Here is a 27,974-nt window from a genome sequence, read left to right on the forward strand (position 1 = left end):
ATCTAAGTCTGTATCAGCTGGAAGACAGGAGAGGATGTGGTAGACCCAGGGCTCTGTGTTCAAGGGGCAGGAGGAGCCTGCCTAGAGGTGGAAGCTCTAGAACTCCGAAAGCTGCTTTAAAAGTACCACACACTATAATCTAAATAGAAACGTCCTATTATATCCAAGGAATCTGTGCCATCCCACTCCCAGCATTTTAGTTAGTGCCTGTGTTTGCTTGTATTGATTCACAAGAGCCTTTTTTTTTTTTAAGGAGCTATAAAGGAGATTATTACTGCTGTGCTGCAGTCTGCTTTTTTTTTCACTTATAAATGTATAACCCAAATTTTACTGTCATTATTTGAAGTTATGTGTAGAGCTAATTAACTCAATATAAAAAGGACTCTTAAAAATCAACAAGACAAAACAATGGTCAAAATATAACGCAAGAACTGGTTTCATTAATGGCCCCAATCAATGGCCTCTGTGTCCAGTCCTGTGGATTCTGCCCCCCCTACACTAATTCTGGGCATGACCATGCCTTGCTTTGGCCAATGGGATGGAAGCATCTACACAAACAGAGCTGAGACTGGAAAACACATTCAAGTCTCTTTCCTCTCTTGAATCTCTGCCACTGTCATGAAAATCAGCCTGGGCTAGCCTGACGGAGAGACCATGGGGAGCAGAGGCAGCTTGATCCACCCAAGGCCATCCTATACCAGCTCAGCAACCCACTAGCCGACGGGACACAGGAGTGAGCCCAGCTGCAAGCAGCAAAGCCACCCAGATGCCCTACAGACTCCTGTTTCAACCCACTGAGCTTTGGGGTGATCTGTCATTTAGTAACAGCTAACTGATACAGGTAAAAATAGGAAAAAGAGCTATAATGGCCAAAAAACAAATCTAAAGATCTTCAATCTGATTAAGAAATGCAAGGCCAGGTGTGGTGGCATATGTCTGTAATCCCAACACTTTGGGAGGCCAAGGTGAAAGGATTGCTTAAGGCCAGGAGTTCGAGATCAGCCTGGCCAACACAGTGAGACACCCTACAAAAGTGGGATCTCTACAAAAAGTTTAAAAATTAGCTGGGTGAGCTGGTGCGTGCTTGTGGTCCCAGCTGCTCAGGAAGCTGAGAAGGGAGGATTGCTTGAGCCCAGGAGGTCGAGGCTGCAGTGAGCTATGGTCACACCACTGCACACCAGTCTGGGTAACAGAGCAGGACCCTGCCTCTTAAAAAAAAAAAAAAGAAAAGAAATGCAAAATTAAAATCATGAAGTATTATCTCAAGTTAGTGGCCATTAAAAGTGTGATACCATGGCTGGGCACAGTGGCTCATGCCTGTAAGCCCAGTACTTTGGGAGGCCAAGGCGGGTGGATCACCTGAGGTCAGGAGTTTGAGACCAGCCTGGCCAACATGGTGAAACTCATCTCTACTAAAAATACAAAAAAATTAGCCGGGGGTGGTGGTGGGCACCTGTAATCCCAGCTACTTGGGAGGCTGAGGCAGGAGAATCACTTGAACCCAGGTGACGGAGGTTGCACTGAGCTGAGATTGCGCCCCTGCACTTCAGCCTGGACGACAGAGTGAGACTCCGTCTCAAAAAAAAAAAAAAAAAAGGTGTGATACCACACAGCTTTGGTGATGGGTATGCCTGGGAAGAAACCTTGGCAAAAGCGAGTGATGTGGATGTCTGTGGCGCTCGAGACCCATCCCAGCCTCCTGGGCATGTGAGCCCCACACTGCAGACACAGGGAAGTTACTAGCTACATGCCCCGGGCTCCCGTAGGTTCGGATTTTGAGATGTGAGTTGGATTCCGCTAATTGCTTGAGTTTCGGAAGGCAGAAGTGAAAGCCGTATTTCTGCTTCCACTAACAATGGCTGCAAATGATTTTCTGTGCAGTGTTCTGATCATTTTGGCCTCTCGACTGCAGCAGATGAAGACAGCAAGCTTCTGGAGTTGGAAGCGCAGGCAGCAGCTTCCTAGACTGGCAGAGATTTTCCTGATTGATAAGGAACTTCTTTTTGAGGCCCAGGTCTGAAGTACAGCCCTTGATACCGTCCCTGAAAGTTCAACGAGATTTGTTCTCCAGCCTTCCTAACAATTCTGTGCACCATCAGGACCCTGTAACAAATCTCCTCCTGCATAAGCTGGCTGCAGTGAATGCTAGTCGCTGCTAACTGAACTGTAACTGATAGAGTTGGCAACCTAAAAAAAGGGACAGATCCTCTGATCCGCTTCTAGGAATCTATCTTCCAGTCATTCCCAGAAGGACACAAAGATGTATCCATGCCACTGCTCTTTATAATAACTTAAAAAACCCTAGAATGTCCTACAATGTCCAGAACCAGGGAACAGCTTAGACAGATTGTGGCACATCTGAAAGACGGAATGTCAGAAAGAATTCAACATTATGCAAAGTTAAAAAGAATGAGGTAGATCGTTAAGAACTAATGAGAACATGAAAATAACAAAACAAAAACAACTAATGAGAAACAATGTACTCAGTTTATTTATTTATTTTTTTTCTTTTGAGACGGAGTCTCGCTGTGTCTCCCAGGCTGGAGTGCAGTGGCGTGATCTCGGCTCACTGCAAGCTCCGCCTCCCGGGTTCACGCCATTCTCCCGCCTCAGCCTCCCAAGTAGCTGAGACTACGGGCGCCCGTCACCACGCCCGGCTAGTTTTTTGTATTTTTAGTAGAGACGGGGTTTCACCATGTTAGCCAGGATAGTCTCGCTCTCCTGACCTCGTGATCCACCCGCCTCGGCCTCCCAAAGTGCTGGGATTACAGGCGTGAGCCACCGCGCCCGGCCTTAATGTACTCAGTTTAAAAAGTTGCAAGAGTATTATATGATCCTATTTGGAATAATCTGTATTTGTACCGTCTGAATTATTTTTCACCAGGAGTAAATATTTTAGAATATAAACTCACTAAAAATGAAATAAAGCACATGAGTGTTACATCATATATAACCTTATTCAAATCCATGGGTAATTCCTTGAAGGTGTACCATGTGCAGGAGCTGTGTGCAGCCTTCTGGGGTTTGTAAGGTAAGATAAGGTAACTGACAGGCTGGGTGCGGTGGCTCACACCTGTAATCCCAGCACTTTGGGAGGCCGAGACAAGTGGATCACCTGAGGTCACGAGTTTGAGACCCGCCTGGCCAACATGGCAAAACCCAGTCTCTACTAAAAATACAAAAATCAGCAGGGCGTGGTGGTGGGAGCCTATAATTCCAGCTACTTGGAAGGATGAGGCAGAAGAATCACTTGAACCCAGAGGGTGGAGGTTGCACTGAGCCAAGATTGTACCACTGCACTCCAGCCTGGGCGACAGAGCCACTCTGTCTCAAAAAAATAAATAGTAACTGACCTCCAGGGATGCATGACTCAGTGGCCTTGACTACCACTTATATAAATAGTTCTAACATTAGACAAACCATGTGATAATTGCTACAAAGTGCAAAGCAGGAACAGGGGTGGAGAAATTAATTTTTGTGAACCTGGAAGACGTCTGAGGCTCTGCTGGGCGGGGATGAAGAGATTATGCCAAGAGCTAATTTTTATTAAATGCTTTTTCTACTCCTGGGTTCTTTGAGAACCATTGACATTTATTATTTATTACATGCCAGACACGGTGCTAAGTGGCTTAGATGCAATGTCTTTTTTTTTTTTTTTGGTTATCAGATAACCCTTTGTGAAAATATTTTCCTTTTTACTCTTTAACCACTGCTTCACTGTTGGTATCATCTGTGATACCATCAACATTGCAGCTCACGGACTGGGCAGTCCATGACCAGGAATTCTTTTTTTTTTTTTTTTTTGTTTGAGAGGGAGTCTCGCTCTGTCACCCAGGCTGGAGTGCAGAGGCGTGATCTCGGCTCACTGCAAGCTCCGCCTCTGGGGTTCACGCCATTCTCCTGCCTCAGCCTCCCGAGTAGCTGGGATTACCCGCACCCGCCACCACACCCAGGTAATTTTTTTGTATTTTTAGTAGAGACGGGGTTTCACCGTGTTAGCCAGGAGGGTCTCGATCTCCTGACCTCGTGATCCTCTCACCTCGGCCTCCCAGAGTGCTGGGATTACAGGCATGAGCCACCGCGCCCAGCCCCCAGGAATTCTTTAATGGTTCCAGAGAGTTCTCTGGCTAAAGACTGGTGCTGCATCTGTTGGGCAATGCTGACAATCTCCTCAAAAGTGGTGCTTCCACTGTGTTTCATGTTTTTGTGTTTCTTTCTGTCTGTTGGTGGTTCCTGAAGGTTGTGACGATCAGGGCAGAGGCAGAAGGCACCACCTCAGTCTAGGCCTGTCTGTTGTGGCTGGTCAGTTTCACTGTCATCCTCAGACTCTTCCAGTCAATGGTTGGTGATGTTATCAGCAACCATTTTTGGAGACAGACCCAGGGAGCTGACCTTGGGGGCCAGTGCAGATGTGGCACCGACTTCGCCACTGACACACCTCAGATATACGACTTGGATCTCACTGGGGTCAAACATAGGCGGCTGCAGTCGGTTGAACTCAGGTTCAGGATGACTGAAGCAAGTTGCACTTTGCCTTCTCTGAGCCGAAAAGCGAAAGGTGCTCAGGCTCCCGGCAACTCTGTGAAGAAAGTTATTATCATCTTAGTTTACAGATGAAACTGAAGCTCAGAGAGGGCAAGCAGCTAGCGCAAGTCCCCACAGCTGGACTCAGGGCTGCTGGCCACAGGCCCTGGCTCTACATGCTGCACAGTCAGAGAGGGAGGGTCCCATGCGCGTTTGGAAGGCAGGAGGGAAGGCGAGGCTGGCGCTGGATAGTAACAAGCTGTTTGTTTTAGGCATTTCCCCCGTACCAGACACTGTGCTAAATGACCCTTCTGCTTTGTTTGCCTGGAAAAGTCCCCATCTTAGTGAATTCTGACTTTCCACCTACTGTCCCGGAGCAGCTGACCGTGGTGGAGAAAACTGCAGGACAGGGACCCTCAGCTGCCCCATACAGCTGGTGATACTGCCATGTCCCTGACTCCATGGGCTTTCAACACGAGGCCTCCCCAATGCAGTGTCCACAACAGCATTACCTGGGAACTTGGGAGACAAGCAGATCCCACAGGAGAGGGAAAGGGGAGCTGCCCTCAATCAGATCAAGTTTCCCCTGTGCCAGAAGAATCAGTCCTCCAGATGGGTGGGCAGCACGAGGCCTGCAGTGAATGTTGCTGTGCTGTGCGCTCACAAAGTTAGACGGCAGAGCTCATATTAAAGGTTCATACTGAGGGGTGAAGCCAGCTGGACTTCCTGGGTCCAGTGGGGACTTGGAGAACTTTTCTGTCTAGCTAAAGGATTGTAAATGCACCAATCAGAACTCTGTAAAAATGCACCCATCGGTGCTCTGTGTCTAAAGGATTGTAAACGCACCAATCAGCACTCTGTAAAATGGACCAATCTGCAGGACGTGGGTGGGGACAAATAAGAGAATAAAAGCTGGTCACCCCCAGCCAGCAGCAGCAACCCACTCGGGTCCCCTTCCACACTGTGGAAGCTTTGTTCTTTCGCTCTTCATAATAAATCTTGCTGCTGCTCACTCTTTGGGTCTGTGCCAACTTTAAGAGCTGTAACACTCGTGGTGAGGGTCTGTGGCTTCCTGAAGTCAGCAAGACCACGAACCCACTGGGAGGAATGAACACTAGATGCGCCATCTTTAAGACTGTAACACTCACCGCGAGGTCCGCGGCTTCATTCTTGAAGTCAGCCAGACCAAGAACACACCAGAAGGAATAAATTCTGGACACATTTTGGCGACCCCAATGGGAAACACTCAGGCATCAACAGGCTCACCCTTGAAATGCATCCTAAGTCATTGGGACCAATTTGACCCACAAACCCTGAAAAAGAGGCAGCTCATTTTTTTCTGCACTACAGCCTGGCCCCAGTATTCTCTCTCTGATGGGGAAAAATGGCCACCTGAAGGAAGTATAAATTACAATACTATCCTGCAGCTTGACCTTTTCTGTACGAGGGACGGCAGATGGAGTGAAATACTTATGTCCAAGTTTTCTTTTCATCGAAGGAGAATCCACAACTATGCAAAGCTTGCAATTTACATCCCACAAGAGGACCTCTCAGCTGACCTCCATATCCTAGCTTCCCTATAGCTCCCCTATTAATGATAAGCCTCCTCTAATCTCGCCCGCCCAGAAGGAAACAAGCAAAGAAATCTCCAAGGGACCACAACCTCCCCCACCCCCACTATCGGTTATGTCCCCTTCAAGCTGTAGTGGGAGGGGAATTGGCCCAACCCAGGTACATGTCCCCTTCTCCCTCTCTGATTTAAAGCAGATCAAGGTAGACCTGGGGAAGTTTTCAGATGGTCCCGATAGGTACACAGATGTCTTACAGTGTCTAGGGCAAACCTTCGATCTCACTTGGAGAGATGTCATTAGATCAAACCCTGGCCTTTAATGAAAAGAATGCGGCTTTGGCTGCAGCCCGAGAGTTTGGAGATACCTGGTATCTTAGTCAAGTAAATGACAGCTGAAGAAAGGGACAAATTCCCTACTGGTCAGGAAGCTGTCCCCAGTATGGATCCCCACTAGGACCTCGACTCAGATCATGGGGACTGGAGTCATAAACATCTGTTGACCTGTGTTCTAGAAGGACTAAGGAGAATTAGGACAAAGCCCATGAATTATTTGATGATGTCCACCATAACTCAGGGAAAGGAAGAAAATCCTTCTGCCTTCCTCGAGCGACTAAGGGAGGCCTTAAGAAAATACACTCCCCTGTCACCCGACTCACTCAATTGATCTTAAAAGATAAGTTTATTATCCAGTCAGCCACAGATATCAGGAGAAAGCTCCAAAAGCGAGCCCGGGGCCCTGAACAAAATCTGGAGGCATTTTATTAAACCTGGCAACCTTGATGTTCTATAATAGGGACCGAGAGGAACAGGCCGAAAAGGAAAAGCGAGATCAGAGAAAGGCTGCAGCCTTAGTCATGGCCCTCAGACAAACAACCTTGGTGGTTCAGAGAGGACAGAAAATGGAGCAGGCCATCACCTGGTAGGGCTTGTTACCAGTGTGGCTTGCAAGGACACCTTAAAAAAGATTGTCCAACAAGAAACAAGCTGCCCCCTCACCCATGTCCACTATGCTGAGGCAATCACCAGAAGGTGCACTGCCCCAGAGGACAAAGGTTCTCCGGGCCAGAAGCCCTCAACCAGATGATCCAACAACAGGACTGAGGGTGCCCGGGGCAAGCGCCAGCTCATGTCATCACCCTCACTGAGCCCAGGGTACGTTTTGAGGGCCAGGAAATCGACTTCCTCCTGGCCACTGGTGTGGCTTTCTCAGTGTTAATCTCCTGTCCCGGACAGCTGTCCTCAAGGTCCGTTACCATCCGAGGAATCCTGGGACGGCCTGTAACCAGGTATTTCTCCCACCTCCTCAGTTGTAATTGGAAGACTTTGCTCTTTTCACATGATTTTCTTGCTATGCCTGAAAGTCCCATACCCTTGTTAGAGAGGGATATATTAGCCAAAGCTGAAGCTATTATCTACATGAATATGGGGGACAAGTTACCTATTTGTTGTCCCCTGCTTGAGGATGGAATCAACCCTGAAGTCTGGGCATTGGAAGGAACAAACTCAAGCTCCAGCCTTAAGCCTCCCCACAGGACAACACTTCTCTTTATATATCACAGAGAGAGCAGGAATAGCTCTTGTGGTCCTTACTCAGACTCGTGGGACAACCCCACAACCAGTGGCATACCTAAGTAAGGAAATTGATGCAGTAGCAAAAGGCTGGCCTCACTGTTTACCGGTAGTTGCGGCAGTGGCCATCTTAGTGTCAGTGGCTATCAAAATAATACAAGGAAAGGATCTCACTGTCTGCACCACTCATGATGTAATGGCATACCAGGTGCCAAAGGAAGTTTATGGCTATCAGACAACCACCTACTTAGATACCAGGCGCTACTCCTTGAGGGACCGGTGCTTCAAATACGTACGTGTGTGGCCCTCAACCCTGCCACTTTTCTCCCAGAGGATAGGGAACCAATCGAGCATGACTGCCAACAAATTATAGTCCAGACTTATGCCACCTGGGAGGATCTCTTAGAAGTCCCCTTAGTTAATCCTGACCTTAACCTATATACCGATGAAAGTTCATTTGTGGTGGAGAATGGGATACGAAGGGCAAGTTATGCCATAGTTAATGATGTAACAGTACTTGAAAGTAAGCCACTTCCCCCAGGGTGCAGCACCCAGTTAGCAGATCTAGTGGCACTTACCCAAGCCTTAGAACTGGGAAAAGGAAGAAGAATAAATGTGCATACAGATAGCAAGTATGCTTATCTAATCCTACATGCCCATGCTGCAATATGGAAAGAAAGGGGATTCCTAACCTCTGGGGAGTCCCCATTAAATACCACAAGGAGATCATGGAGTTATTGCATGCGGTGCAAAAACCCAAGGAGGTGGCAGTCTTACGCTGCCGAAGCCATCAAAAAGGGGAAGGAGAGGGGAAAACAGCAGCATGAGTGGCTGGAAGAGGCAGGGAAAGACCAGCAGAAAGGAAAGAGAGACAGACAGAGAGAGAGACAGGGAGGAAGAGACAGAGACAAAGAAGGAGTCAAAAAGGGAGACAGAGAGAGGAAGCGACAGAGAGGCAGAAAGTCAAAGAGAGAAGGAGAGAGAGGAAGAGACAGAAAAAGAAGAGTCAGAGAGAGAGAGAAAGAAAGTCAAAGAGAGGAAGAGACAGACAAAGAGGGAGTCAGGAGGAGAGAGGGAGACAAAGAAGTCAAAGAGAAGGAAAGAGAGATGGAAGTAGTAAAGAAAAAACAGTGTCCCCTATTCCTTTAAAAGCCAGGGTAAATTTAAACCCTATAATTGATAATTGAAGGTCTTCTCTGTTACCCTACAACACTCCAATACCACCTTGTTGTCAGTGTAAGCAAGGGCGTAGCCTGAAAGCACTGAGGCCACTGACAACCCATAGCCTTCCTATCAAAAATCATTAACCCAGCAGGTTTCCTCACAGGGGATCTAAATCTTAACTAATTACCATACAAAGGTCCAACCAGACCTAGGAGGAACTCCCTTCAGGACAGGATGATAGATGGTTCCTCCCCAGTGGTTCCTCCCCAGAGATTAAGGAAAAAAGACACAACGGGTATTCAGTAAGTGATAAGGAAACTCTTGTAGAAGCAGTTAGGAAAATTGCCTAATAATTACTCTGCTCAAAAGTGGGAGCTGTTTGCACTCAGCCAAACTTTAAAGTACTTACAGAATCAGGAAGGAGCCATCTATACCAATTCTAAGTTACTATGGACTGAACGAGGTTTTATTAATAGCAAAGAAAAATTAAAATCCCAAACTTATAAGTTTTTCAACAAAAGGAAAGTTTGCTAAAAGTTAACAGTGTAACAAGTATTATCCTAACTTCTAATCTTATGGAAATCAGACCCTATCAATGCCCCTCCAAGCTCAACTCCTTCAGCTCAGAGCCATACAACGAATACCCTTACTTATAGGGTTAGGAATGGCCACTGCTACAGGAACCAGAATAGCAGATTTATCTACTTCATTATCCTACTACCACACACTTTCACAGGGTTTCTCAGTTTGCAAGAAATAAAATCTATCCAGTAAGAATAGTAACTACAATCCCAAATAGACTCTTTGGCAACAGTGACTCTCCAAAACCACTGAGGCCTAGACCTCCTCACTGCTGAGAAAGGAGGACTCTGCACCTTCTTAGGGGAAGAGTGTTGCTTTTACACTAACCAGTCAGGGATAGTACGAGATGCCGCCTGGTGTTTACAGGAAAAGGCTTCTGAAATCAGACAATGCCTTTCAAACTCTTATACCAACCTCTGGAGTTGGGTGACATGACTTCTCCCCTTTCTAGGGGAGCCAGCTTGCTATTATTCGCCTTCAGGCACTGTATTTTTAACCTCCTTGTCAAATTTATTTCCTCTAGGATTGAGGCCATCAAGCTACAGATGGTCTTACAAATGGAACCCCAAATGAGCTCAACTAACAACTTCTACTGAGGACCCCTGGACCAACCCGCTGGCCCTTTGGCCTAAAGGGATCCCCTTTGGAGGACACTACAACTGCAGGGCCCCTTTGCCACCCCTATCCAACAGGAAGTAGCTAGTGGTCATTGCCCAATTTCCAACAGCAGCTGGGGTGTCCTGTTCAGAGGGCGGATTGAGAGGTGACGCCAGCTGGACTTCCTGGGTCAAGTGGGGACTCTAGAAAGAGAACTTTTCTGTCTAGCTAAAGGATTGTAAATGCACCAATCAGCACTCTGTAAAAAATGCACCAATCAATGCTCTGTGTCTAGCTAAAGGATTGTAAATGCACCAATCAGCAATCTAAAAATGCACCAATCAGCGCTTTGTGTCTAGCTAAAGGCTTATAAACGCACCTATCAGCACTCTGTAAAATGAACCAATCAGCAGGATGTGGGCGGGGACAAATAAGGGAAAAATAAAAGCTGGCCACCCCCAGACAGCAGCAGCAACCCACTCTGGTCCCCTTCCATGCTGTGGAAGCTTTGTTCTTTCACTCGTCATAATAAATCTTGCTGCTGCTCATTCTTTGGGTCCACGCCACCTTTAAGAGCTGTAACACTCACCACGAGGGTCTGCGGCTTCATTCCTGAAGTCAGCAAGACCATGAACCCACCAGGAGGAACGTACAACTCTGGACATGCCATCTTTAAGACTGTAACACTGTGAGATCTGTGGCTTCATTCTTGAAGTCAGCAAGACCAAGAACCCACCAGAAGGAATAAATTCCAGACACAATACCACAAAAAGACAAAAAAAGTGAAGGGGTGAGAAGAAACTTTTGGACAAGTTTGTACAACTTGTGGCCCAGGTGGCTTTGAATGCGGCCCAACCCAAATTTGTAAACTTTCTTAAAACATTGAGATTTTTTGCGATTTTTTTTTTTTCTAAAGCTCATCAGCTATCCTTAGTGATAGTGTAGTTTATGTGTGGCCCAAGACAATTATTTTTCTTCCAATGTGCCCCAGGGGAGCCAAAAGATTGGATATCCTGTTTTTGGAGGTGAGGGATGTGTTTACTGCCTTGGCTGTGGTGATAGTTTCCTAGGTTCACAAATATGTCTGAATTAACTGTACATATCAAGGATGTGCAGCTTTGTGTACCAATTATACCTCAGTAAAACCATCACAAAAAGGAAAAGAACAAAAGAAATGCAAATTCCTAGACTCCACCCTGGACCTACAGGCCCAACCCTCTGGGGCTGCCCAGCCACCTGTCTCCAGCAAGGTGGGGGCCTGAGCAGCACTGCCCAGACCTTTGCTCCCCTAACGGACTATTTCACATCCTTCGCTAACTCCTCAGACCTCTTATACTGCGTCCTCACTCTCGGTCAATCACCTGCTTTCCTATTTCACTGAAGAGTCCAAGCACCCAGAAGATAGCTCGGTGTCTCCCAGTACCAAGTACCCCAGCTCCTGCTCAGCGCCCTTCTGCTTGGCTTTCCCTCTTGAGGCTGGGGAGGAACTGGCAGGGTAAACACGAATATTTGCCCTTGTGCACAAGAAGCTATTCAATGCAGCAGCCATGGCCGCCCCTGGGAACTAGCTGGAAGCAGCTGGGGGTTGCCGGGGCGGAGGGGTGGGTGGGTGGGAATCTGCATCTTTAAAAGTTTCTAATTTCAACTTTTATTTTAAATATAGGGGATACATGTGCAGGTTTGTTGCCTGTGTATATCACGTGATGCTGAGGTCTGCAGTAAGGATCGCATCACTCAGACAGCACGGTATCCAGTAGATAGTTTTATTGACTGGCCCCCACACCCCTGGACTCTCTCCCTCTGAGAATCTGCATTTTTCTTTTTTTCAGGATCCCTACATTTGAAGGAATCTGCATTTTAACAAGACTCTACTAGATGCTTCATAGGGACATTAGACTCATTCCTCCTCCTCACTTCCTGTCTGTTGGACCATTTTCTCAGCAATCTGTAAACATTAAAAAAAGAAACATTAAAAAAACATTAAAAAAAGAAACATTAAAAAAACATTAAAAAAAAATCTGCTCCATTAAAAAAAGAAACGAAAAACATCGATCCACATCCCTCTCCACTGCTTCATTTTCCAGCTCCAGGTCCTGCCTTCCCATTCTCTCTCAAACCTGCTCTGATCTTTGTCCAGCTCCTCACTGACCCCTTCACAGAGGCCCCCAGTGCACCCATGCGGTGAGATCAGCTTCGCAGAGGCCCCCAGTGCACCCACACAGTGAGGTAAGCTTTGGCTCTGGGCCTCTCCTCCCTGCGACTCTACCTGGGCACCAGCCAGCCCTCATTCCCTCCCTACTGCTTTTTTTTTTTTTTTGAAACAGGGTTTTGCTCTGTCACCCAGGCTGGAATACAGTAGTGCAATCATAGCTCACTGCAGTCTTGACCTCCTGGGCTCAAGCAATTCTCCCACCTCAGCTTCCTTAGTAGCTGGGACTACAGGCACACCACGCCCAGCTAATTTTTTGTATTTTTTGTAGAGGCAGGGTCTCACCATGTTGCCCAGGCTGGTCTCAAACTCCTGACCTCAAGTGATCCGCCCGCCTTGGCCTCCCAAAGTGTTGGGATTACAGGGGTGAGCCACGGTGCCTAGCCATTGCTATTTTTAAAATGTTGTTTCAAACACCCCCATGGTGTCACTCCCCTTGAGGATGCGTTGGGCCTTCCAGAGTAGGAAGAGGGAACAAGAGACCTGGTTCACTTATGGTGAAGCCAGAAGAGGTGTCATGTTGGTCAAAATGCCTGCAGGCCCCTCCTGTTGCTGTGCTCAGGCCAGAAGCTGCACAGGGCATGGGCTCATAAATGCATCCACTCCCCGTGCTTTCCCAGGAGCGCCCAGGCCTGTCCTCAGTATCAAGTCAATCACGTTTTCAGCATGGTGGAGGGAGGCAGGTTCTGCGAATGCCGCAGGGTAGGTTAATCACACAGGCCAATCAAGTCCCTGTCGTTACCAGGATTGGCAGTGGCCAGCCCTCACTCCCATCTCGTTTCATTCTCGATAAAAATCACGTCACGTGGCCGGGCGTGGTGGCTCACGCCTGTAATCCTAGCACTTTGGGAGGCCAAGGTGGGTGGATCACCTGAGGTCGGGAGTTCGAGACCAGCCTGAGCAACATGGAGAAACCCCGTCTCTACTAAAAATAGAAAAATTAGCCGGGTGTGGAGGCACGTGCCTGTAGTCCCAGCTACTCAGGAGGCTGAGGCAGGAGAATCGCTTGAACCCGGGAGGTGGAGGTTGCTGTGAGCCGAGATCGCACCACTGCACTCCAGCCTGGGCAACATAGCTAGACTCTGTCTCAAAAACAAAACAAAAAAATCACATCACTCTTTCCAACTGAAAGAGTATAATTTTAAAAAGTGTAAAAACTGCCAAATATAAGTCTACATTATTATCCATTGAACGTGCTCCACAAATCCCCCACCCTCCAAGATACTGGCATTCAATGAGGCGCCCATGTGGGCTCTGCCTTGGACTTTTTCTTCCTCCTTGCCCTGCTTCTTTCCTCCATGCCTCTGAGAAGGAAATGCTCCTTCTTCATCCGGAACTGAGCTTCCCAAGGGCTTCTAAGCCTACTTTCCACGCCTTCCGAAGGGCCTTCCCACAGAGCCCTCACTTCCTCACTGCTGGCTTCCTCCCTCTCTGGGCTCATTTCCCAGTCTGTAAACATGCCACACGCTCATCCCCTCACTCATCCTCTCGGAGAAAACTACTGTCCTGTCAAACTGCTTTCTTCTTTCCTTTCCTTCATCACACAATGCAGCCAAGGGCGCAGAGTTGCTCAGGTCCCCGTGCAGCCCATGTCTCCCACCCACTCGCACGGCCCAACCTCCGGTAATCAAATCCAACAGCCGTTTCCGTCCCCAACCTGCCACCCTTGCCTCCAGTTGAATTTGACAGAGCTCTACTGATTACTCTGTCTACATCTTAAAAACAAAATAGAAACCAACGAAAGAGGCAACACACACGACTCAATACGGACAGCAATACGATGGAGCATAAGACGGCCATGAAACACGACATTCACAAAGTTTTAAAGAGCATTAGGATTTGCTTGTAATGTAAAGTTAGAGAGCCAAGCATGGTGGCTCACACTTGTAAACCCAGCACTTTGGGAGGCTGAGGTGGGCCGATCACTCGAGGTCAGGAGTTCGAGACCAGCCTGGCCAAAATAGTGACACCCTGTCTCTACTAAAAATACAAAAATTAGCCAGGCGTGGTGGAGGGCGCCTGTAATCCCAGCTACACAAGAGGCTGAGGTATGAGAATTGCTTGAACCCAGGAGATGAAGGCTGCAGTGAGCCGAGATTGTGCCACTGCACCCCCGCCTGGGTGACAGAGCAAGACTCTGTCTCCAAAATGAATAAACAAATTTAAGCAAAAAACTGCATATACAGCATCAGCTCAACTGTATGCATTTTATTTATTTTTTATTTATTTATTTTGAGACAGAGTCTCACTCTGTTGCCCAGGCTGCAGTGCAGTGGTGTAATCTCAGCTCACTGCAAGCTCTGCTCCCTGGGTTCACACCATTCTCCTGCCTCAGCCTCCTGAGTAGCTGGGACTACAGGTGCCCGCCACCACACCTAATTTTTTCTATTTTTAGTAGAGATGGGGTTTCACCGTTGTCAGCCAAGATGGTCTCGATCTCCTGACCTCGTGATCTGCCCTCCTTGGCCTCCAAAAGCGCTGGGATTGCAGGCGTGAGCCACTGCACCCGGCCCCGCATTTTATTTTTTATTTCTTGGACGGAATCTCACTCTCTTGCCAAGGTTGGAGTGCAGTGGTGTGATCTCGGCTCACTGCAGCCTCTGCCTCCTGGGTTCAAGCAATTCTATGCCTCAGCCTCCCAAGTAGCTGGGACTACAGGCGTGCCCCACCACACCCGGCTAAATTTTTTTTTTTTTTGGAGATGGAGTCTTGCTCTGTTGCCCAGGCTGGAGTGCAGTGGCACGATCTCAGCTCACTGCAACCTCCGCCTCCTGGGTACAAGCAATTCTCCTGCCTCAGCCTCCCAAGTAGCTGGAACTACAGATACGTACCACCATGCCCAGCTAACTTTTTTGTATTTTTAGTAGAGTCAGGGTTTCACTGTGTTAGCCAGGATGGTCTCGATCTCCAGACATCATGATCCGCCTGCCTCAGCCTCCCAAAGTGCTGGGATTACAGGTGTGAGCCACCGTGCCCAGGATGGTTGGCCACTTTTTGTATGTTTAGTAGAGATGGGGTTTCACCATGTTAGCCAGGCTAGTCTCGAACTCCTGACCTCAAGGCCTGCCTCGGCCTCCCAAAGTGCTGGGATTATAGGTATGGGTCACTGTGCTCAGCCCTATGTGCATTTTGAAAGACTAAGGGGAAATAAGAGTAGTTTCATCTGGCTGGTGGAACTATAGATTATTTTTGTTTTCTCCTTTACTATCTTCTGTATTTTACAATAGGCTTTACAAACAAAAGTCAGAGATTAAAAGGGACATTTTTCTGGTCTGCCACCTGCTGGTGAATTCTAGCAACGTCCCAGGTTAAATTCAATTCAGTGCTTGCTCCTCCCTCTTCCCACTGTCTGACCACCCTCCCTATAGTTCCCTCAGGCTTTCGCCTGACTTGCCATCTCATTTCCATTCTGTGAGCCTTTCCATCTTGTCTTGTGTATTTTCTGGTATAAATTGTTGTGGTAATATATGTTAGGTCCTCGCTATTTTCAAGTCATTACAACCTTTACCTCTTTCCATCTCTTTTCAGTGACTTCTTTTTTTTTGAGACGGAGTCTCACTCTGTTGCCAGGCTGGAGTGCAGTGGCGATCTCGGCTCACTGCAACCTCCGACTCCCGGGTTCCAGCGATTCTCCTGCCTCAGCCTCCCAAGTTGCTGGGATTACAGGCGTGTGCCAACATGCCCAGCTAATTTTTGTATTTTTAGTACAGATGGGATTTTACCATGTTGGCCAGGATGGTCTCGATCTCCTGACCTCGTGATCTGCCCGCCTCCGCCTCCCATAATACTGGGATTACAGGCGGGAGCCACCGCGCCCGGCCGAGACTTCTGCTTTGATTGAGCTTATTTTAATAACACACACTCACCATGGGAGCGGGTGTGCTTTTAGGACCAGCTGATAGCCCTGGCAGAAGTGGGCGTTAGTTGAGGCAATCAGAAATCCTGGCAAAAGTGTAGTACTTGCTCTGGGAGGCACGTTAAGCCACAATTGGCAATCAATGCCCTTGGTCACATTAGCGAGAACGCCCTGGCAGCCGTGTGGAGGGTGGATTTGAGGATGTGGAGAGGCGTGTTTAAGACATGGCTGCCACTCTCTAGGAGTGACAGTAGGGATGGTGTGGAACAGGCAGATTAGAGAGCCGCCCAGCAGCAGGCCTCCGCAGGGACTCCTGAAGAGGGAGGAGTCACGACTGACCCCCAGCTTTCCAACACGGTGGGGTGAGCTGTGATGCCATCAACCAAGGCAGGAATGCAGGCCTGTACGTCAGTGGGTTGTGGGGAAGGCTGGGTTTTGAATAAACTGAATATGAGGCGGCCTCAGAACATCCATGCAGAAATGTAAACAGGTGTTGGAAAGTAAGGGCTAGAGAGATCTGAGTGTTACTGACATTAGGGTGTAGCTGAAACCCGAGTCCTGGACAACAATGCTTCAAGAGAAAACCCAGAATGAGGGAGATGCTGGAGACAGAAGCTGGTACACATGAGCATGGAGGGTCGGCCTGACAGAGGAGCGCAGAGGCAGAGATGGAAAAGGCAGAAGGAAAAATCCAGGAGGGCATATTGCATGTGGCAAGACTCCAGAAGGGGGCAGTGATCAGTAAGTGAACTGAAAGGGTCAGTAACCTAAGGGCTAAAAGTACATCACTTGATATGGCAATTAGGACGTCGCTGGTGTCTGAAAGGAAGAGTCTGCACAGAGCAGCAACAATGACGCAGGACTGCAGGGGGGTGGGTGGTGCCTACGAACTGAGGGTATCAAGTAGAGACTCTTCCTGAACGTGTGTATGGGAAAAGATGCTCCAGAGGGAATAACAATGAGAAGGGGCTGCAGGGTGCAAGAGTCAGAGGACAAAATGAGACAATCTAGGTAAGGGTTTAGCACTATCTTGCATATAGTAAGTGCTCGATGCACACAAAGGGCTTTTATCGCACATTCATTAACTATATAATACTTTTAAATTTAAAAGACAAAAATCAGTCCAAGGAGCCTGCATACCAGTGGGGGAGAAAAACAGTGAACAAAATAAATAAATTATATGGTACATTTGCTAATAGCAAATGCTAAGAAGAAAAAATAAATTGGGGAAAGAAGATATCAAATGTTGAAGAAAGGATACAATTTTAGATAGGGTGGCCTGGGCAGGCCTCACTGAGAAGGTGGCTTGTAGGTAAAGACCCAAAGGAGGTGAGGAAAGTAACTATAATCAGGGAGTAATAGAAAAATATTATCATCATTGTCAGAGCATTCTTCATATATTATTGTTACGGAAACATCTGGTTATTATTCTATTATTGCTACTCTCTTTGCTGCAATTAATGTTTGGTTTTTTTTTTTTTTTTTTTGAGATGGAGTCTCGCTCTGTCACCCAGGCTGGAGTGCAGTGGTGCAATCTCGGCTCACTGCAACCTCTGCCTCCCAGGTTCAAGCGATTCTTCTGCCTTAGCCTCCCAAGTAGCTGGGATTACAGGCGACTGCCACCATGCCAGGGTAATTTTGTTTTGTTTTGAGATGGAGTCTCGCTCTTGTCGCCCAGGCTGGAATACAGTGGCACGATCTTGGCTCACTGCAACCTCCCCCTCCTGGGTTAAAGTGATTCTCCTGCCTCAGCCTCCCAAGTAGCTGGGATTACAGGTGCATGCCACCATGCCGGGCTAATTTTCATATTTTTAGAAGAGATGGGGTTTCACCATGTTGGCCAGGCAGGTCTTGAACTCCTGACCTTAGGTGATCCACCTGCCTCGGCCTCCCAAAGTGCTGGGATTAGAGGCATGAGCTACCATGCCCAACCCACGATGAATGTTCTTATAATCACTGCCATCTCTGGGTGTCTAGTAGTTTCAGCAGTGGCATCCGGTAACCATGGTTTCTATTACAAAGGTGCATGGAATCTCGGAAAACCGGGGACAACAGTGTAATATGCTGTGTTGTCATCATCAGCTGTTTGTAAGGGCAGAAGCAAAGCCAAATGGAAACTGATAGTGCATGCAGCTGCTGCAAATGCAAAGCTGCTCATGTGTGTGCTGAGGGGAAAGAGGGCAGCCCCAGACTGATCTTTCAGTCCCATCTGTACACGTGAAATATCCACACAACAGAACCATCTTCAGCCCCAGAGGGCATTGACGCAGGCATCTCTGGAACAACAGGAAAGTGGTAACTCATCTCAAATCAGTGCAGATGGAGAGTGTGTGTAATTTAGAGGTCACAAGACAGGAGTGTTTCTACCAGAACACTGATTTGGTGGTTAGAAACAGGAATCTGCTGATACCATCTGGGAATAATTAAGACGAACAGGAAATTCTTGCCCTGTGCCAAACCGAGCCCAACACTGAGAATAAGGTGGGTGTGCAATAAGCACTTGCTGGATCACACTCAACAAGAGGGTTCAATGTTGCTTGCGACTGATGCATACAATGATTAAGAAGCCTGATCTAAAATAATAATTATTCTTTGCAATTCAGAGAAAAGGATCAAAAAAGGAAAAGAAAAGGAAAAATGTAGAAAAAGAATCTAAATGCCTGAGGACTCATCCTATCTTTACTCCATTTAAGAGGCTACAATATCTTTTAAAGCTAAATGTCAAGTGTTTCATTCCTTAACAGTCAGAGGCTTCTGTGAGTGGACGGCACAGGACAAAACCCCATTCTTCAACTCAGTTTAACAGAAATTTTGTAAATATCTTAGTTACATTTTCTTTCTTTTTTTGAGACGGAGTCTCGCTCTGTTGCCCAGGCTGGAGTGCAGTGGCGCAATCTCGGCTCACTGCAACCTCTGTCGGCTGGGTTCAGGCGATTCTCGGGCCTCAGCCTCCCTGGTAGCTGGGCCTACAGGCATGCACCAGCACATCTGGCTAATTTTTGTATTTTTGGTAGAGATGAGGTTTTATCATGTTGGCCAGGCTGGTCTTGAACTCCTGGCCTCAAGTGATCTGTCTGCCTCAGCCTCCCGAAGTGCTGGGATTACTGGCACAGGCCACCATGCCTGGTCCTTAGTTACATTTTCTACATGTATTTATTACTTGAAGGGGGCCAATACTGAATTTATCTATTAAAACAAACAAAAACCCTCAAGATTAAAACTTGATAGCTTAACGAGCAGTGCTTAGAATATATAAAAGTTTTTATTAATTTCTTGTAAATGCCTGTGTAAACAGATTATAAGTATGTCCTTCTTGGCTACGAAACCAAAAGTGAACCATTGTAATGGCCAAGTAAAAGCTTATGAAGGAAGAAATTAAACGGGTCAACTACATTTTACGGCTCAAGTTAATAGCAATGTATGTGATATTTTTGTTATTATTATCATAGCCTTACCATGCAGCAGTTATTATATTTCATATATTTGTGAAAGTGTGCATACTATATTATATTCATTATATTCATGCATGGTGCGTGCTTCTCTAAGGATCCCACAATCTGATCTCACAAACATTATCTATTCTACTTTAAGAATACAAACAGTGAAATATGGACTACGGGAAGATTATGACTGTGCCCAGGACTCCATAATGTGCCTGTCATGGAGCTGGGAATTCAGCCCCCTGATCACTGGGAACTCCTCAGCAGGAGGGGAACATGCAGGAGGAGGGAAGGGAGGAAGCAGAGGAGATGGAAAACTGGCTTCCCACTCGTTTCGCTGAATCTGTGACTGACTTAAGAAGCAGGGTATGGGCCGGGCGCGGTGGCTCAAGCCTGTAATCCCAGCACTTTGGGAGGCCGAGACGGGCGGATCACGAGGTTAGGAGATCGAGACCATCCTGGCTAACACGGTGAAACCCCGTCTCTACTACAAATACAAGAAAATTAGCCGGGCGAGGTGGCGGGCGCCTGTAGTCCCAACTACTCGGGAGGCTGAGGCAGGAGAATGGCGTGAACCCGGCGGGGCGGAGCTTGCAGTGAGCCGAGATCGCGCCACTGCACTCCAGCCTGGGGCACAGAGCGAGACTCCGTCTCAAAAAAAAAAAAAAAAAAAAAAAGAAGCAGGGTATGAATTACCATGCGCTTTATTGCCTCCTCTTGGAAACATCCTATGTCATTGCGCTGTGGCCAGAGCCCTGAAGGACATCTGCTCTCCTTGGGAGCTGCTGAGCCAGGATGCCCGTGACGTCTTCAGAATCCTTTAGTCCCGACTGTAGGAGAAACTTGGCACAGGCCAAATGCTGACCTGCACAGGCCAGATGCAGGGCTGAGGGGTGACAAAAATCATGTGGACTTAAAAACACAACCCCTGGAGCAATACTGACCTTGTGAGTTGATAGTGCCCAATAAGAATATCGATTCTTTCAATATCTTCCATAATTCATTTTCACAACTTCACCTACACTAGATCAAAATATTTTTCTTTTTAACCTGATTGGGTTGAAAATAGTTTTAAAGATAACAAAACCAGTTAGAGAGGATTTAAGAAATTGATCTAGGCCGGGCGCGGTGGCTCACGCCTGTAATCCCAGCACTTTGGGAGGCTGAGGTGGGCAGATCACGAGGTCAAGAGTGTGAAACCAGCCTGACCAACATGGTGAAACCCCATCTCTACTAAAATTAAAAAATTAGCCAGGCGTGGTGGTGCGTGCCTGTAATCCCAGCTACTCAGGAGGCTGAGGCAGGAAAATCACTTGAACCTGGAAGGTGGAGGTTGCAGTAAGCACTGCACTCCAGCCTGGGTGACAGAGCAAGACTGTCTCAAAAAAAAGAAAAAGAAAAAGAAAAAGAAACTGATCTAAAACAAGAAGCAACAGAGCAAGTTAACAAGATATAGGAAGGCCGGGCGCGGTGGCTCAAGCCTGTAATCCCAGCACTTTGGGAGGCCGAGACGGGTGGATCACGAGGTCAGGAGATCGAGACCATCCTGGCTAACACGGTGAAACCCCGTCTCCACTAAAAAATACAAAAACCTAGCCGGGCGAAGTGGCGGGCGCCTGTAGTCCCAGCTACTCGGGAGGCTGAGGCCGGAGAATGGCGTGAACCTGGGAGGCGGAGCTTGCAGTGAGCTGAGATCCGGCCACGGCACTCCAGCCTGGGCGACAGAACAACACTCCGTCTCAAAAAAAAAAAAAAAAAAAAAAAAAAACCAAGATATAGGAGACATCCTCTCCATACTCCGGAATGCTCTAGAAACACACTTTAAATGGTACAAAAAACTTTCTAAAAGGTTTATTGAATTTGCTTTGTAAATAAAACTATCACCACAAATAATCATGTAACCAAAAAAACACTGTTGAACAAGCTTCCCACTCTGGGTATAGAAATCAATACTGAGGTTCCTGGTGTGCTGAGTTCAGGGGCACTGGTGGTTCTGCTGCCTTCCCTCCAGCAGAGAAGCGGTGTCCCTTCCTGGGCAGAGCAGCTGCCCTTTCCAGCCCTAGAGTGACTAGGTAGGTTCCTGCAAGTCTTTGAAGCAACAGAAAGATCTCACTAGGCCAAGTGCAGTGGCTCATACCTGTAATCACTGCACTTTGGGAGGCCGAGGTGGGCAGATCACTTGAGGTCAGGAGTTTGAGACCAGCCTGGCCAACATGGTGAAACCTTGTCTCTACTAGAAATACAAAAATTGGCTGGGCATGGTGGTGGGCACCCGTAGTCCTAGCTACTTGGGAGGCAGAAGAATCGCTTGAACTTGGGAGGCAGAGGTTGCAGTGAGCCAAGACCATGCCACTACCCTCCCGACTGGGTAACAGCGCGCGACTTTGTCTCAAAAAAAAAAAAAAAAAAAAAAAGATTCCACTAAACCCTTGCAAGATGGTCTTTGGCTCACAAAATGTTAGAGGGTTTATTTTAAAGTCCAAGTCTAAAGAACTCGCTCTCAGAATGTTTCTGAATATTCTAAATAAAAAAAAAATAATAGTGAATATAGTTCCCAAATATACTCCAAAATGGATGACCTGTGAAGAACTGATACAATACCTGGCTAGCAAGTGTCATCATGGATTAGAAAGAAACTGCTTTTATGACGCATATATTGTTATGGTTTAAAATAATAACAAAGGTTAACAACAGCAGTTGTAATGAGTGGCAGTCATCATCACTGCTATAATAACAATTATATGAAGAGAAACAGATATTTTAAGGAAAAGTAGCTGAGCTATTAGAAGAATAATATTAAGGCTGGTCGCGGTGGCTCATGCCTGTAATCCCAGCACTTTGGGAGGCCAAGGCAGGTAGATTGTTTGAGGTCAGGAGTTCAAGACTAGCCTGGCCAACACAGGGAAACCCTGTCTGTACTAAAAATACAAAAATTGGCCAGGCATCGTGGTGCATGCCTGTAATTCCAGCTACTCGGGAGGCTGAGGCACGAGAATCACTTGAGCCAGGAGATGCACGTTGCAGTGAGCTGAAATGGTGCGCCACTGCACTCCAGCCTGGGCAACAGAGGGAAACTGTCTCAACACTACCATCACAAAAAAAAAAAAAAAAAAAGGAAGAATATAAAATCAATGTTTTAAATATAAAAGTGTATTGGTTATACTCAGTTTACTAATTTCCAAGGCATATATAAAATTAAACGGTACCTGATCGATTTTTTTCATCTTTAGAATTGATGTCAGCTCCCAAGGATAAGAGAGTCTGAATTGTACTTGTATGTCCTTCCTGAATGGAAACAAATTTGATATCACTGTGAGGAGGATAAAAGAAAACCTTTTGCGAACCAAAAAGTATCTGAGAGGGGTCTCAATCAATTTAGAAGTTTATTTTGCCAAGGTTAAGGACATACCCGAGAGACAAATCTGTGTCTTTCTTCAAAGATTATTTTGAGGGCTTCAATATTTAAAGGGGAAGAGGGCTGGAGTGAAAAGGAGGGGAGGGTACGGTCACATTACTGAATCCACGCGGCAGGATAAAAGGAGTAGGTGGGGGGAATAGGCAACGATACATTAAATATCTCCTTCTCAGTAAATTGGCACTTTACATAAGATAAGGTGAATATAAAGTAGCTACCTGTGGAAATATTTAACCCTTTATCTGTAGCTATCTGCTTAGGAACAAAAGGAAAGGCAGCTTTCCGTATGACTCAGCTTTCAGTTTAATTTTTTTTTCTTTTGGCAGAGTGACTTGGGGATCTTAAGTTTTTATTTTCCTTTCACACTTTAAACCCAGACTCTAACATACATTAGGCACCTTTTCTAAAACAGTCAACTGCTAAAAGTGAATTTTCATATCTTTTTTCCCCTAATTTATTCTTTTTTTTTTTGTAGAGACAAGGTCTCACTATGTTGTCCAGACTGATTGCAAACTGCTGGGCTCAAGGGATCCTCCCACCTCAGCCTCCCAAAGTGTTGGGATTAGAGGTGTGAGCCACTGTGCCTGGCCAAATTTTCATATCTAAAGTAAGATAGTGTATCATTCTCAATTCTAGTATAAATCATTAAATAAACATTTTGGTGACATTATTAGAATATAGATGATCAACTCTGTGGGCCAAATTACTGACCCAATGCAGTTAGTTTCCATCATTGTGAGCAGTACAAATCTTGTGATTTATACAGAATCCAAAACTCTAAAATTTCCCAAGCAAATACACTCTTCGTTAAAATCTTTAGGGCACAGATAAACTAGAAAAGATCATAACCTCTCATAAATGGGAATTCCTATTACAGCTAGTAGGAATTATTATATTTTTAAAAATAAAATATTATTTATAAAATAAATAAATATATATATTTGAGATGTAGTCTTGAGATGTAGTCTGGCTGGGGTGCAGTGGCGTGATCTTGGCTCACTGAACCTCTGCCTCCTGGGTTCAAGTGATCCTTCTGCCTCAGCCTCCTTAGTTGCTGGGACTACCGGCATGCGTCACCACACCCAGCCTAAATTTTTTTGTATTTTTTTTAGCAGAGACAGGGTTTCACCATGTTGGCCAGGATGGTCTTGATCTTTTTCTTTTTTTCTTGCTCTGTTGCCCAGGCTGGAGTGCAGTGGCCGCGATCTCGGCTCCCTGCAAGCTCCTTCTCCCAGGTTCATGCCATTCTCCTGTCTCAGCCTTCCTAGTAGCTGGGACTACAGGCACCTGTCACCATGTCCGGCTAATTTTTTGTATTTTTAGTAGAGACGGGGTTTCACCATGTTAGCCAGGATGGTCTTGATCTCCTGACCTCATGATCCACCTGCCTCGGCCTCCCAAAGTGCTGGGATTACAGGAGTGAGTCACCACGCTCGGCCTATGAAATAATTTATACACTCTTTGTCTAGCCAGTTAGTCTGCTACTATGTGATGAGACTACAATTAAGGTTCCAGATTCACTCTTCCTATGGGAGGACCCTGTGGCCACAGAGCACATCCATGTGTATCTACCCAGCTGCTCGAAAGCAAGACATCAGGCAGGAGAATGTAATTGATTAGAAAAACAAGTAGGCCAGGTGTGGTGGCTTACACCTGTAATCCCAGCACTTTGGAAGGCCGAGGTGGGTGGATCATGAGGTCAAGAGTTCAAGACCAGCCTGGCCAACATGGTGAAACTCCGTCTCTACTAAGAATACAAAAATTAGCCACGCATGGTGGCACGCACCTGTAATCCAGCCTGGGCAACAGAGCAAGACTCCATCTCAAAACAAAAGCAAAAACAAAAACAAACAAACAAAAAAACAAAAAATAAGTAAAGGCATAGAGCCAATAGATAATGTTAAGGATAATATGCAAAACGCTCCTAGCATTTAAAATAGCTACTTTTCCACTGAAAATGTTTGTTTATCTTCAATATTTCACACCCCAGAGAGCCTAGTAAATGCAATTCTCTTGCCCTGGCTGAAGAGTTCTTAACTTCTGGAATCCAGTATAAGAATGGAGAGCCAGGAATTTCATACAATGGGTATTTATGGCTTCAAATAACATTATTCCTGAAAACAAAAACCTGTGTGTGAGCGGGGAGGCACTTTATGGAGTAAAAGTTTTTTTTTTAAGTAAGTTTTCGCCTAGAAACAAATTCAAGTCAGGTTTCTGTTTGAAGAGATAAACTGCTTCAGAATCCTGACCATTTCAGAAGAATATCATGGGCAATTTCCTCCACAGAGATGGGGCCAAAGAAACCAGGCTACGGAGCTACCCATCAATGGAGTAAGGCAAGCCTCGGGGAAGCTGGGACAATGTTATAAGAAGTAACAAACCTTAGCTGCATAATGAAGTGCTGTGAGGTGGGTTGATGTGGCTCTCACATCTACATCGATGCCAAGTTCAGAGACCAAGAATCGGATGGCTTTGTTCTGCCCTGTGACAGCTGCCCTGTGCAGAGCCTGGGCACCCAGGCTGTCTTCTGCTGAAAGGCAAGCCTAGTGGGCAGAGGAGAGAAAGGAGCAAAGGTCAAAGATAAGAAACAGGGCAACTCAGATCTGGGCACCTGCTGGCGCTTCAGCAGAACTGAGCTGTTTACGCATAGCTCTCTGGGTGGAGGATATGTGGCTTTTGTCTCATCCTCAAAGGACTCTTTTTTTTTGAGACAAAGTCTCACTCTGTTGCTCAGGCTGGAGTGCAGTGGTGCAATCTGGGCTCACTGCAACCTCCATCTCCTTCGTTCAAGCAAGTCTCCTGCCTCAGCCTCAGGTGTGTGCCACTACACCTGGCTAATTTTTATATTTTTAGTAGAGATAGGTTTTAACATGCTGGCCAGGCTAGTTTCAAATTCCTGACCTTAGGTTACCCACCTGCTTTGGTCTCCCAAAGTGCTGGATTACAGGCATGAGCCATCGTGCCCTGCTCTCAAATCAAAAAGATGGTTATGATTCAATGTTCCAGGCTATGGTGCCAAAAGCACTCTCAGCAGAGACAATTTGTTGTTATTATTGCTATAAAACAGCTACCATTTACTGAATATTTTGCCAACTGCTTTATGTACATTATATTATTTAGTCCTCGTAAAACTTTCTGAAGAAACTAAATTTCTCTCCATTTTACAGATGGGAACACTGGTGCTTAAAGAGGTCACCAAGTCGCAGAGAGAGTTTGGAGGGGCTGGGGAATGGAACCTGGGATCTGAGCAACGATGTGCTCTGTTTATCCTGTGATCTAAAATTTGTAAGAAGAAACAAAAGAATAAAAACACAACCATTTTTATACCCCATGTTCATCAAGGAGCAGCCTAGCGACATCAATGTGACCACACTGGATTGCATCCATCAAGGGGGTGACGCCACAGTTGTCTCCGTAGTCTGGTTCATATTGGCACCTAGAGCCAAAACCCCAAGTAAGAGCTGAGAAAATTCACCACCTCAAACCCAAGGGACAGTTGACACCTGATCATCTGCAGGTGGACTGCATGTGTGGAAATGGCCTGTGAGCGTGGAGCTCTCTCTATTCTCCCCCATCTCAGTGTCCGAACTGAGCACTAAGCCTTCAGGAGCATGATGGTCTTCCCCAGCAGACCCGTTGTTCCTCTAACCTTCTCCATCCCATTTGACAGCACTTGGTCTCTTCAGCTTCCTGCACCAGAGGCCCTGAAGTCACCCCTTCCCACTGTCTTTCCTTCATCCTTCCTAATCAATTGATTACCCCCATCCCTCAATTCCACAGCCAAAATATTTAAGACATCTGTGTCCAAGCTGGGCATGGTGGCTCACGACTGTAATCCCAGCACTTTGGGAGACCAAGGTGGGTGGATCACCTGAGGTCAGGAGTTCAAGACCAGCCTGGCCAACATGGTGAAACCCTGCCTCTACCAAAAATATAAAAAATTAGCTGGGTGTGGTGGCATGCACCTGCAATCCCAGCTACTTAAGAGGTTGAGGCAGGAGAATCGCTTGAGCCTGGGAGGTGGAGGTTGCAGTGAGCTGAGATTGCGCCGCTGCAGTCCAGCCTGGGCAACAAGAGGGAAACTCCATCTCAAAAACTTAAAAAAAAAAAAAAAAAAAGGGAAAATCCTCAATGTGGCTGATAGCATTCACCCTCTCCTTCAATATTCAGGCTTCAGCATAATCTAGGCGTCTTTCGGTTTCTTAAATCTACCACACTTTTTCCTGGTTGGGAGCCTCCATGGGTGCTGTTATTGCTCTCTGGAATGCTCCCTTGCCTCCCGCTTTCAGCTAATTTCTTTTTCTCCTTCAGGTCACAGCTTAAACACTGGCGCTGAGATTGTTTACTCTTAAGCCAAATTGGGTCTTCCCATTATTTGTTCTGTAGGGATCCTGGAAGTCCTTGTAATGCACACCGGACTTTCGGGACTCCTTCATGGTCTGTCTTTCCTGCCAGTCTGTGAGTTCCAGGAGGGTAGAAACTACATGTGTCTTGTTCTGTTGTGGCCCCTGCACCTGGTACAGGGCTTACTTTATATTAAGTGCTAAATGAATTTGTATAAATGCTTGTTGAAAAAGATAGAAAAATGGATGATTTTGCCACTGAAAACATTTTCCCCAGATATTTGTTATTTTTTATATTCTTTATCTGCTTATGTCTTTTATTTTTCTTTTGAAAGCCTAATTTCTTTCTCAAAAATGTGTCTGAGCTCTTTATGTAGCACTGATAATAACTCTTTGTCGTAGTTAGCAAATATTTTCCCCAACTTGTTATATTGTTCTTACCTCTTAAGAAGCACCTTGACTGCCTCTAAATGGCCATGCATTGCTGGGAGGAGAAAGTTGACAATTAGAGCTTTTTAGTGCACACATAAAATATTTCCTGCCTCCTCGCTTTGCTCTCTGCCCCATTCTATTAGTGATAGCTTACAAGAAGGAGTCATTAAATAGGGTACACTGTTACCGCCCTACACAAATAAATATTTAACTGGATAAAGTGGTAAACAATAATGTTTTCACTTTGTATGTACGCAGTCAACACTTGATTAT

The 27,974-nt window shown here is 46.3% G+C and overlaps 1 protein-coding gene across 4 annotated transcripts in view; it reads right to left on the bottom strand.

Annotated features, from left to right (window-relative positions):
- Positions 1–2,811: 2,811 nt before the first annotated feature.
- Positions 2,812–27,974, bottom strand: part of ANKRD16 (ankyrin repeat domain 16) — a 29,137-nt gene continuing 3,974 nt past the window's right edge. Inside the window, exons 3-9 of one of the 4 annotated variants that reach the window (XM_025395868.1) lie at positions 27,711–27,753; positions 26,254–26,362; positions 25,308–25,469; positions 22,718–22,796; positions 20,208–20,397; positions 10,394–10,396; positions 2,812–3,087 (exon numbers count right to left, since the gene is read on the bottom strand). In XM_025395868.1, the coding sequence (XP_025251653.1) occupies positions 20,240–20,397; positions 22,718–22,796; positions 25,308–25,469; positions 26,254–26,362; positions 27,711–27,753 (551 nt within the window). In that variant the 3' untranslated portion in view covers positions 2,812–3,087; positions 10,394–10,396; positions 20,208–20,239. Of the gene's footprint in view, positions 3,088–3,621; positions 4,580–10,393; positions 10,397–20,197; positions 20,398–22,717; positions 22,797–25,307; positions 25,470–26,253; positions 26,363–27,710; positions 27,754–27,974 lie in introns of those variants that run through there. The other 3 variants (XM_025395867.1, XM_025395866.1, XM_025395869.1) reach the window with 3 other exon arrangements.

This window comes from Theropithecus gelada, chromosome 9, assembly GCF_003255815.1.
Source record: "Theropithecus gelada isolate Dixy chromosome 9, Tgel_1.0, whole genome shotgun sequence".
Taxonomy (NCBI): Eukaryota; Metazoa; Chordata; class Mammalia; order Primates; family Cercopithecidae; genus Theropithecus; species Theropithecus gelada.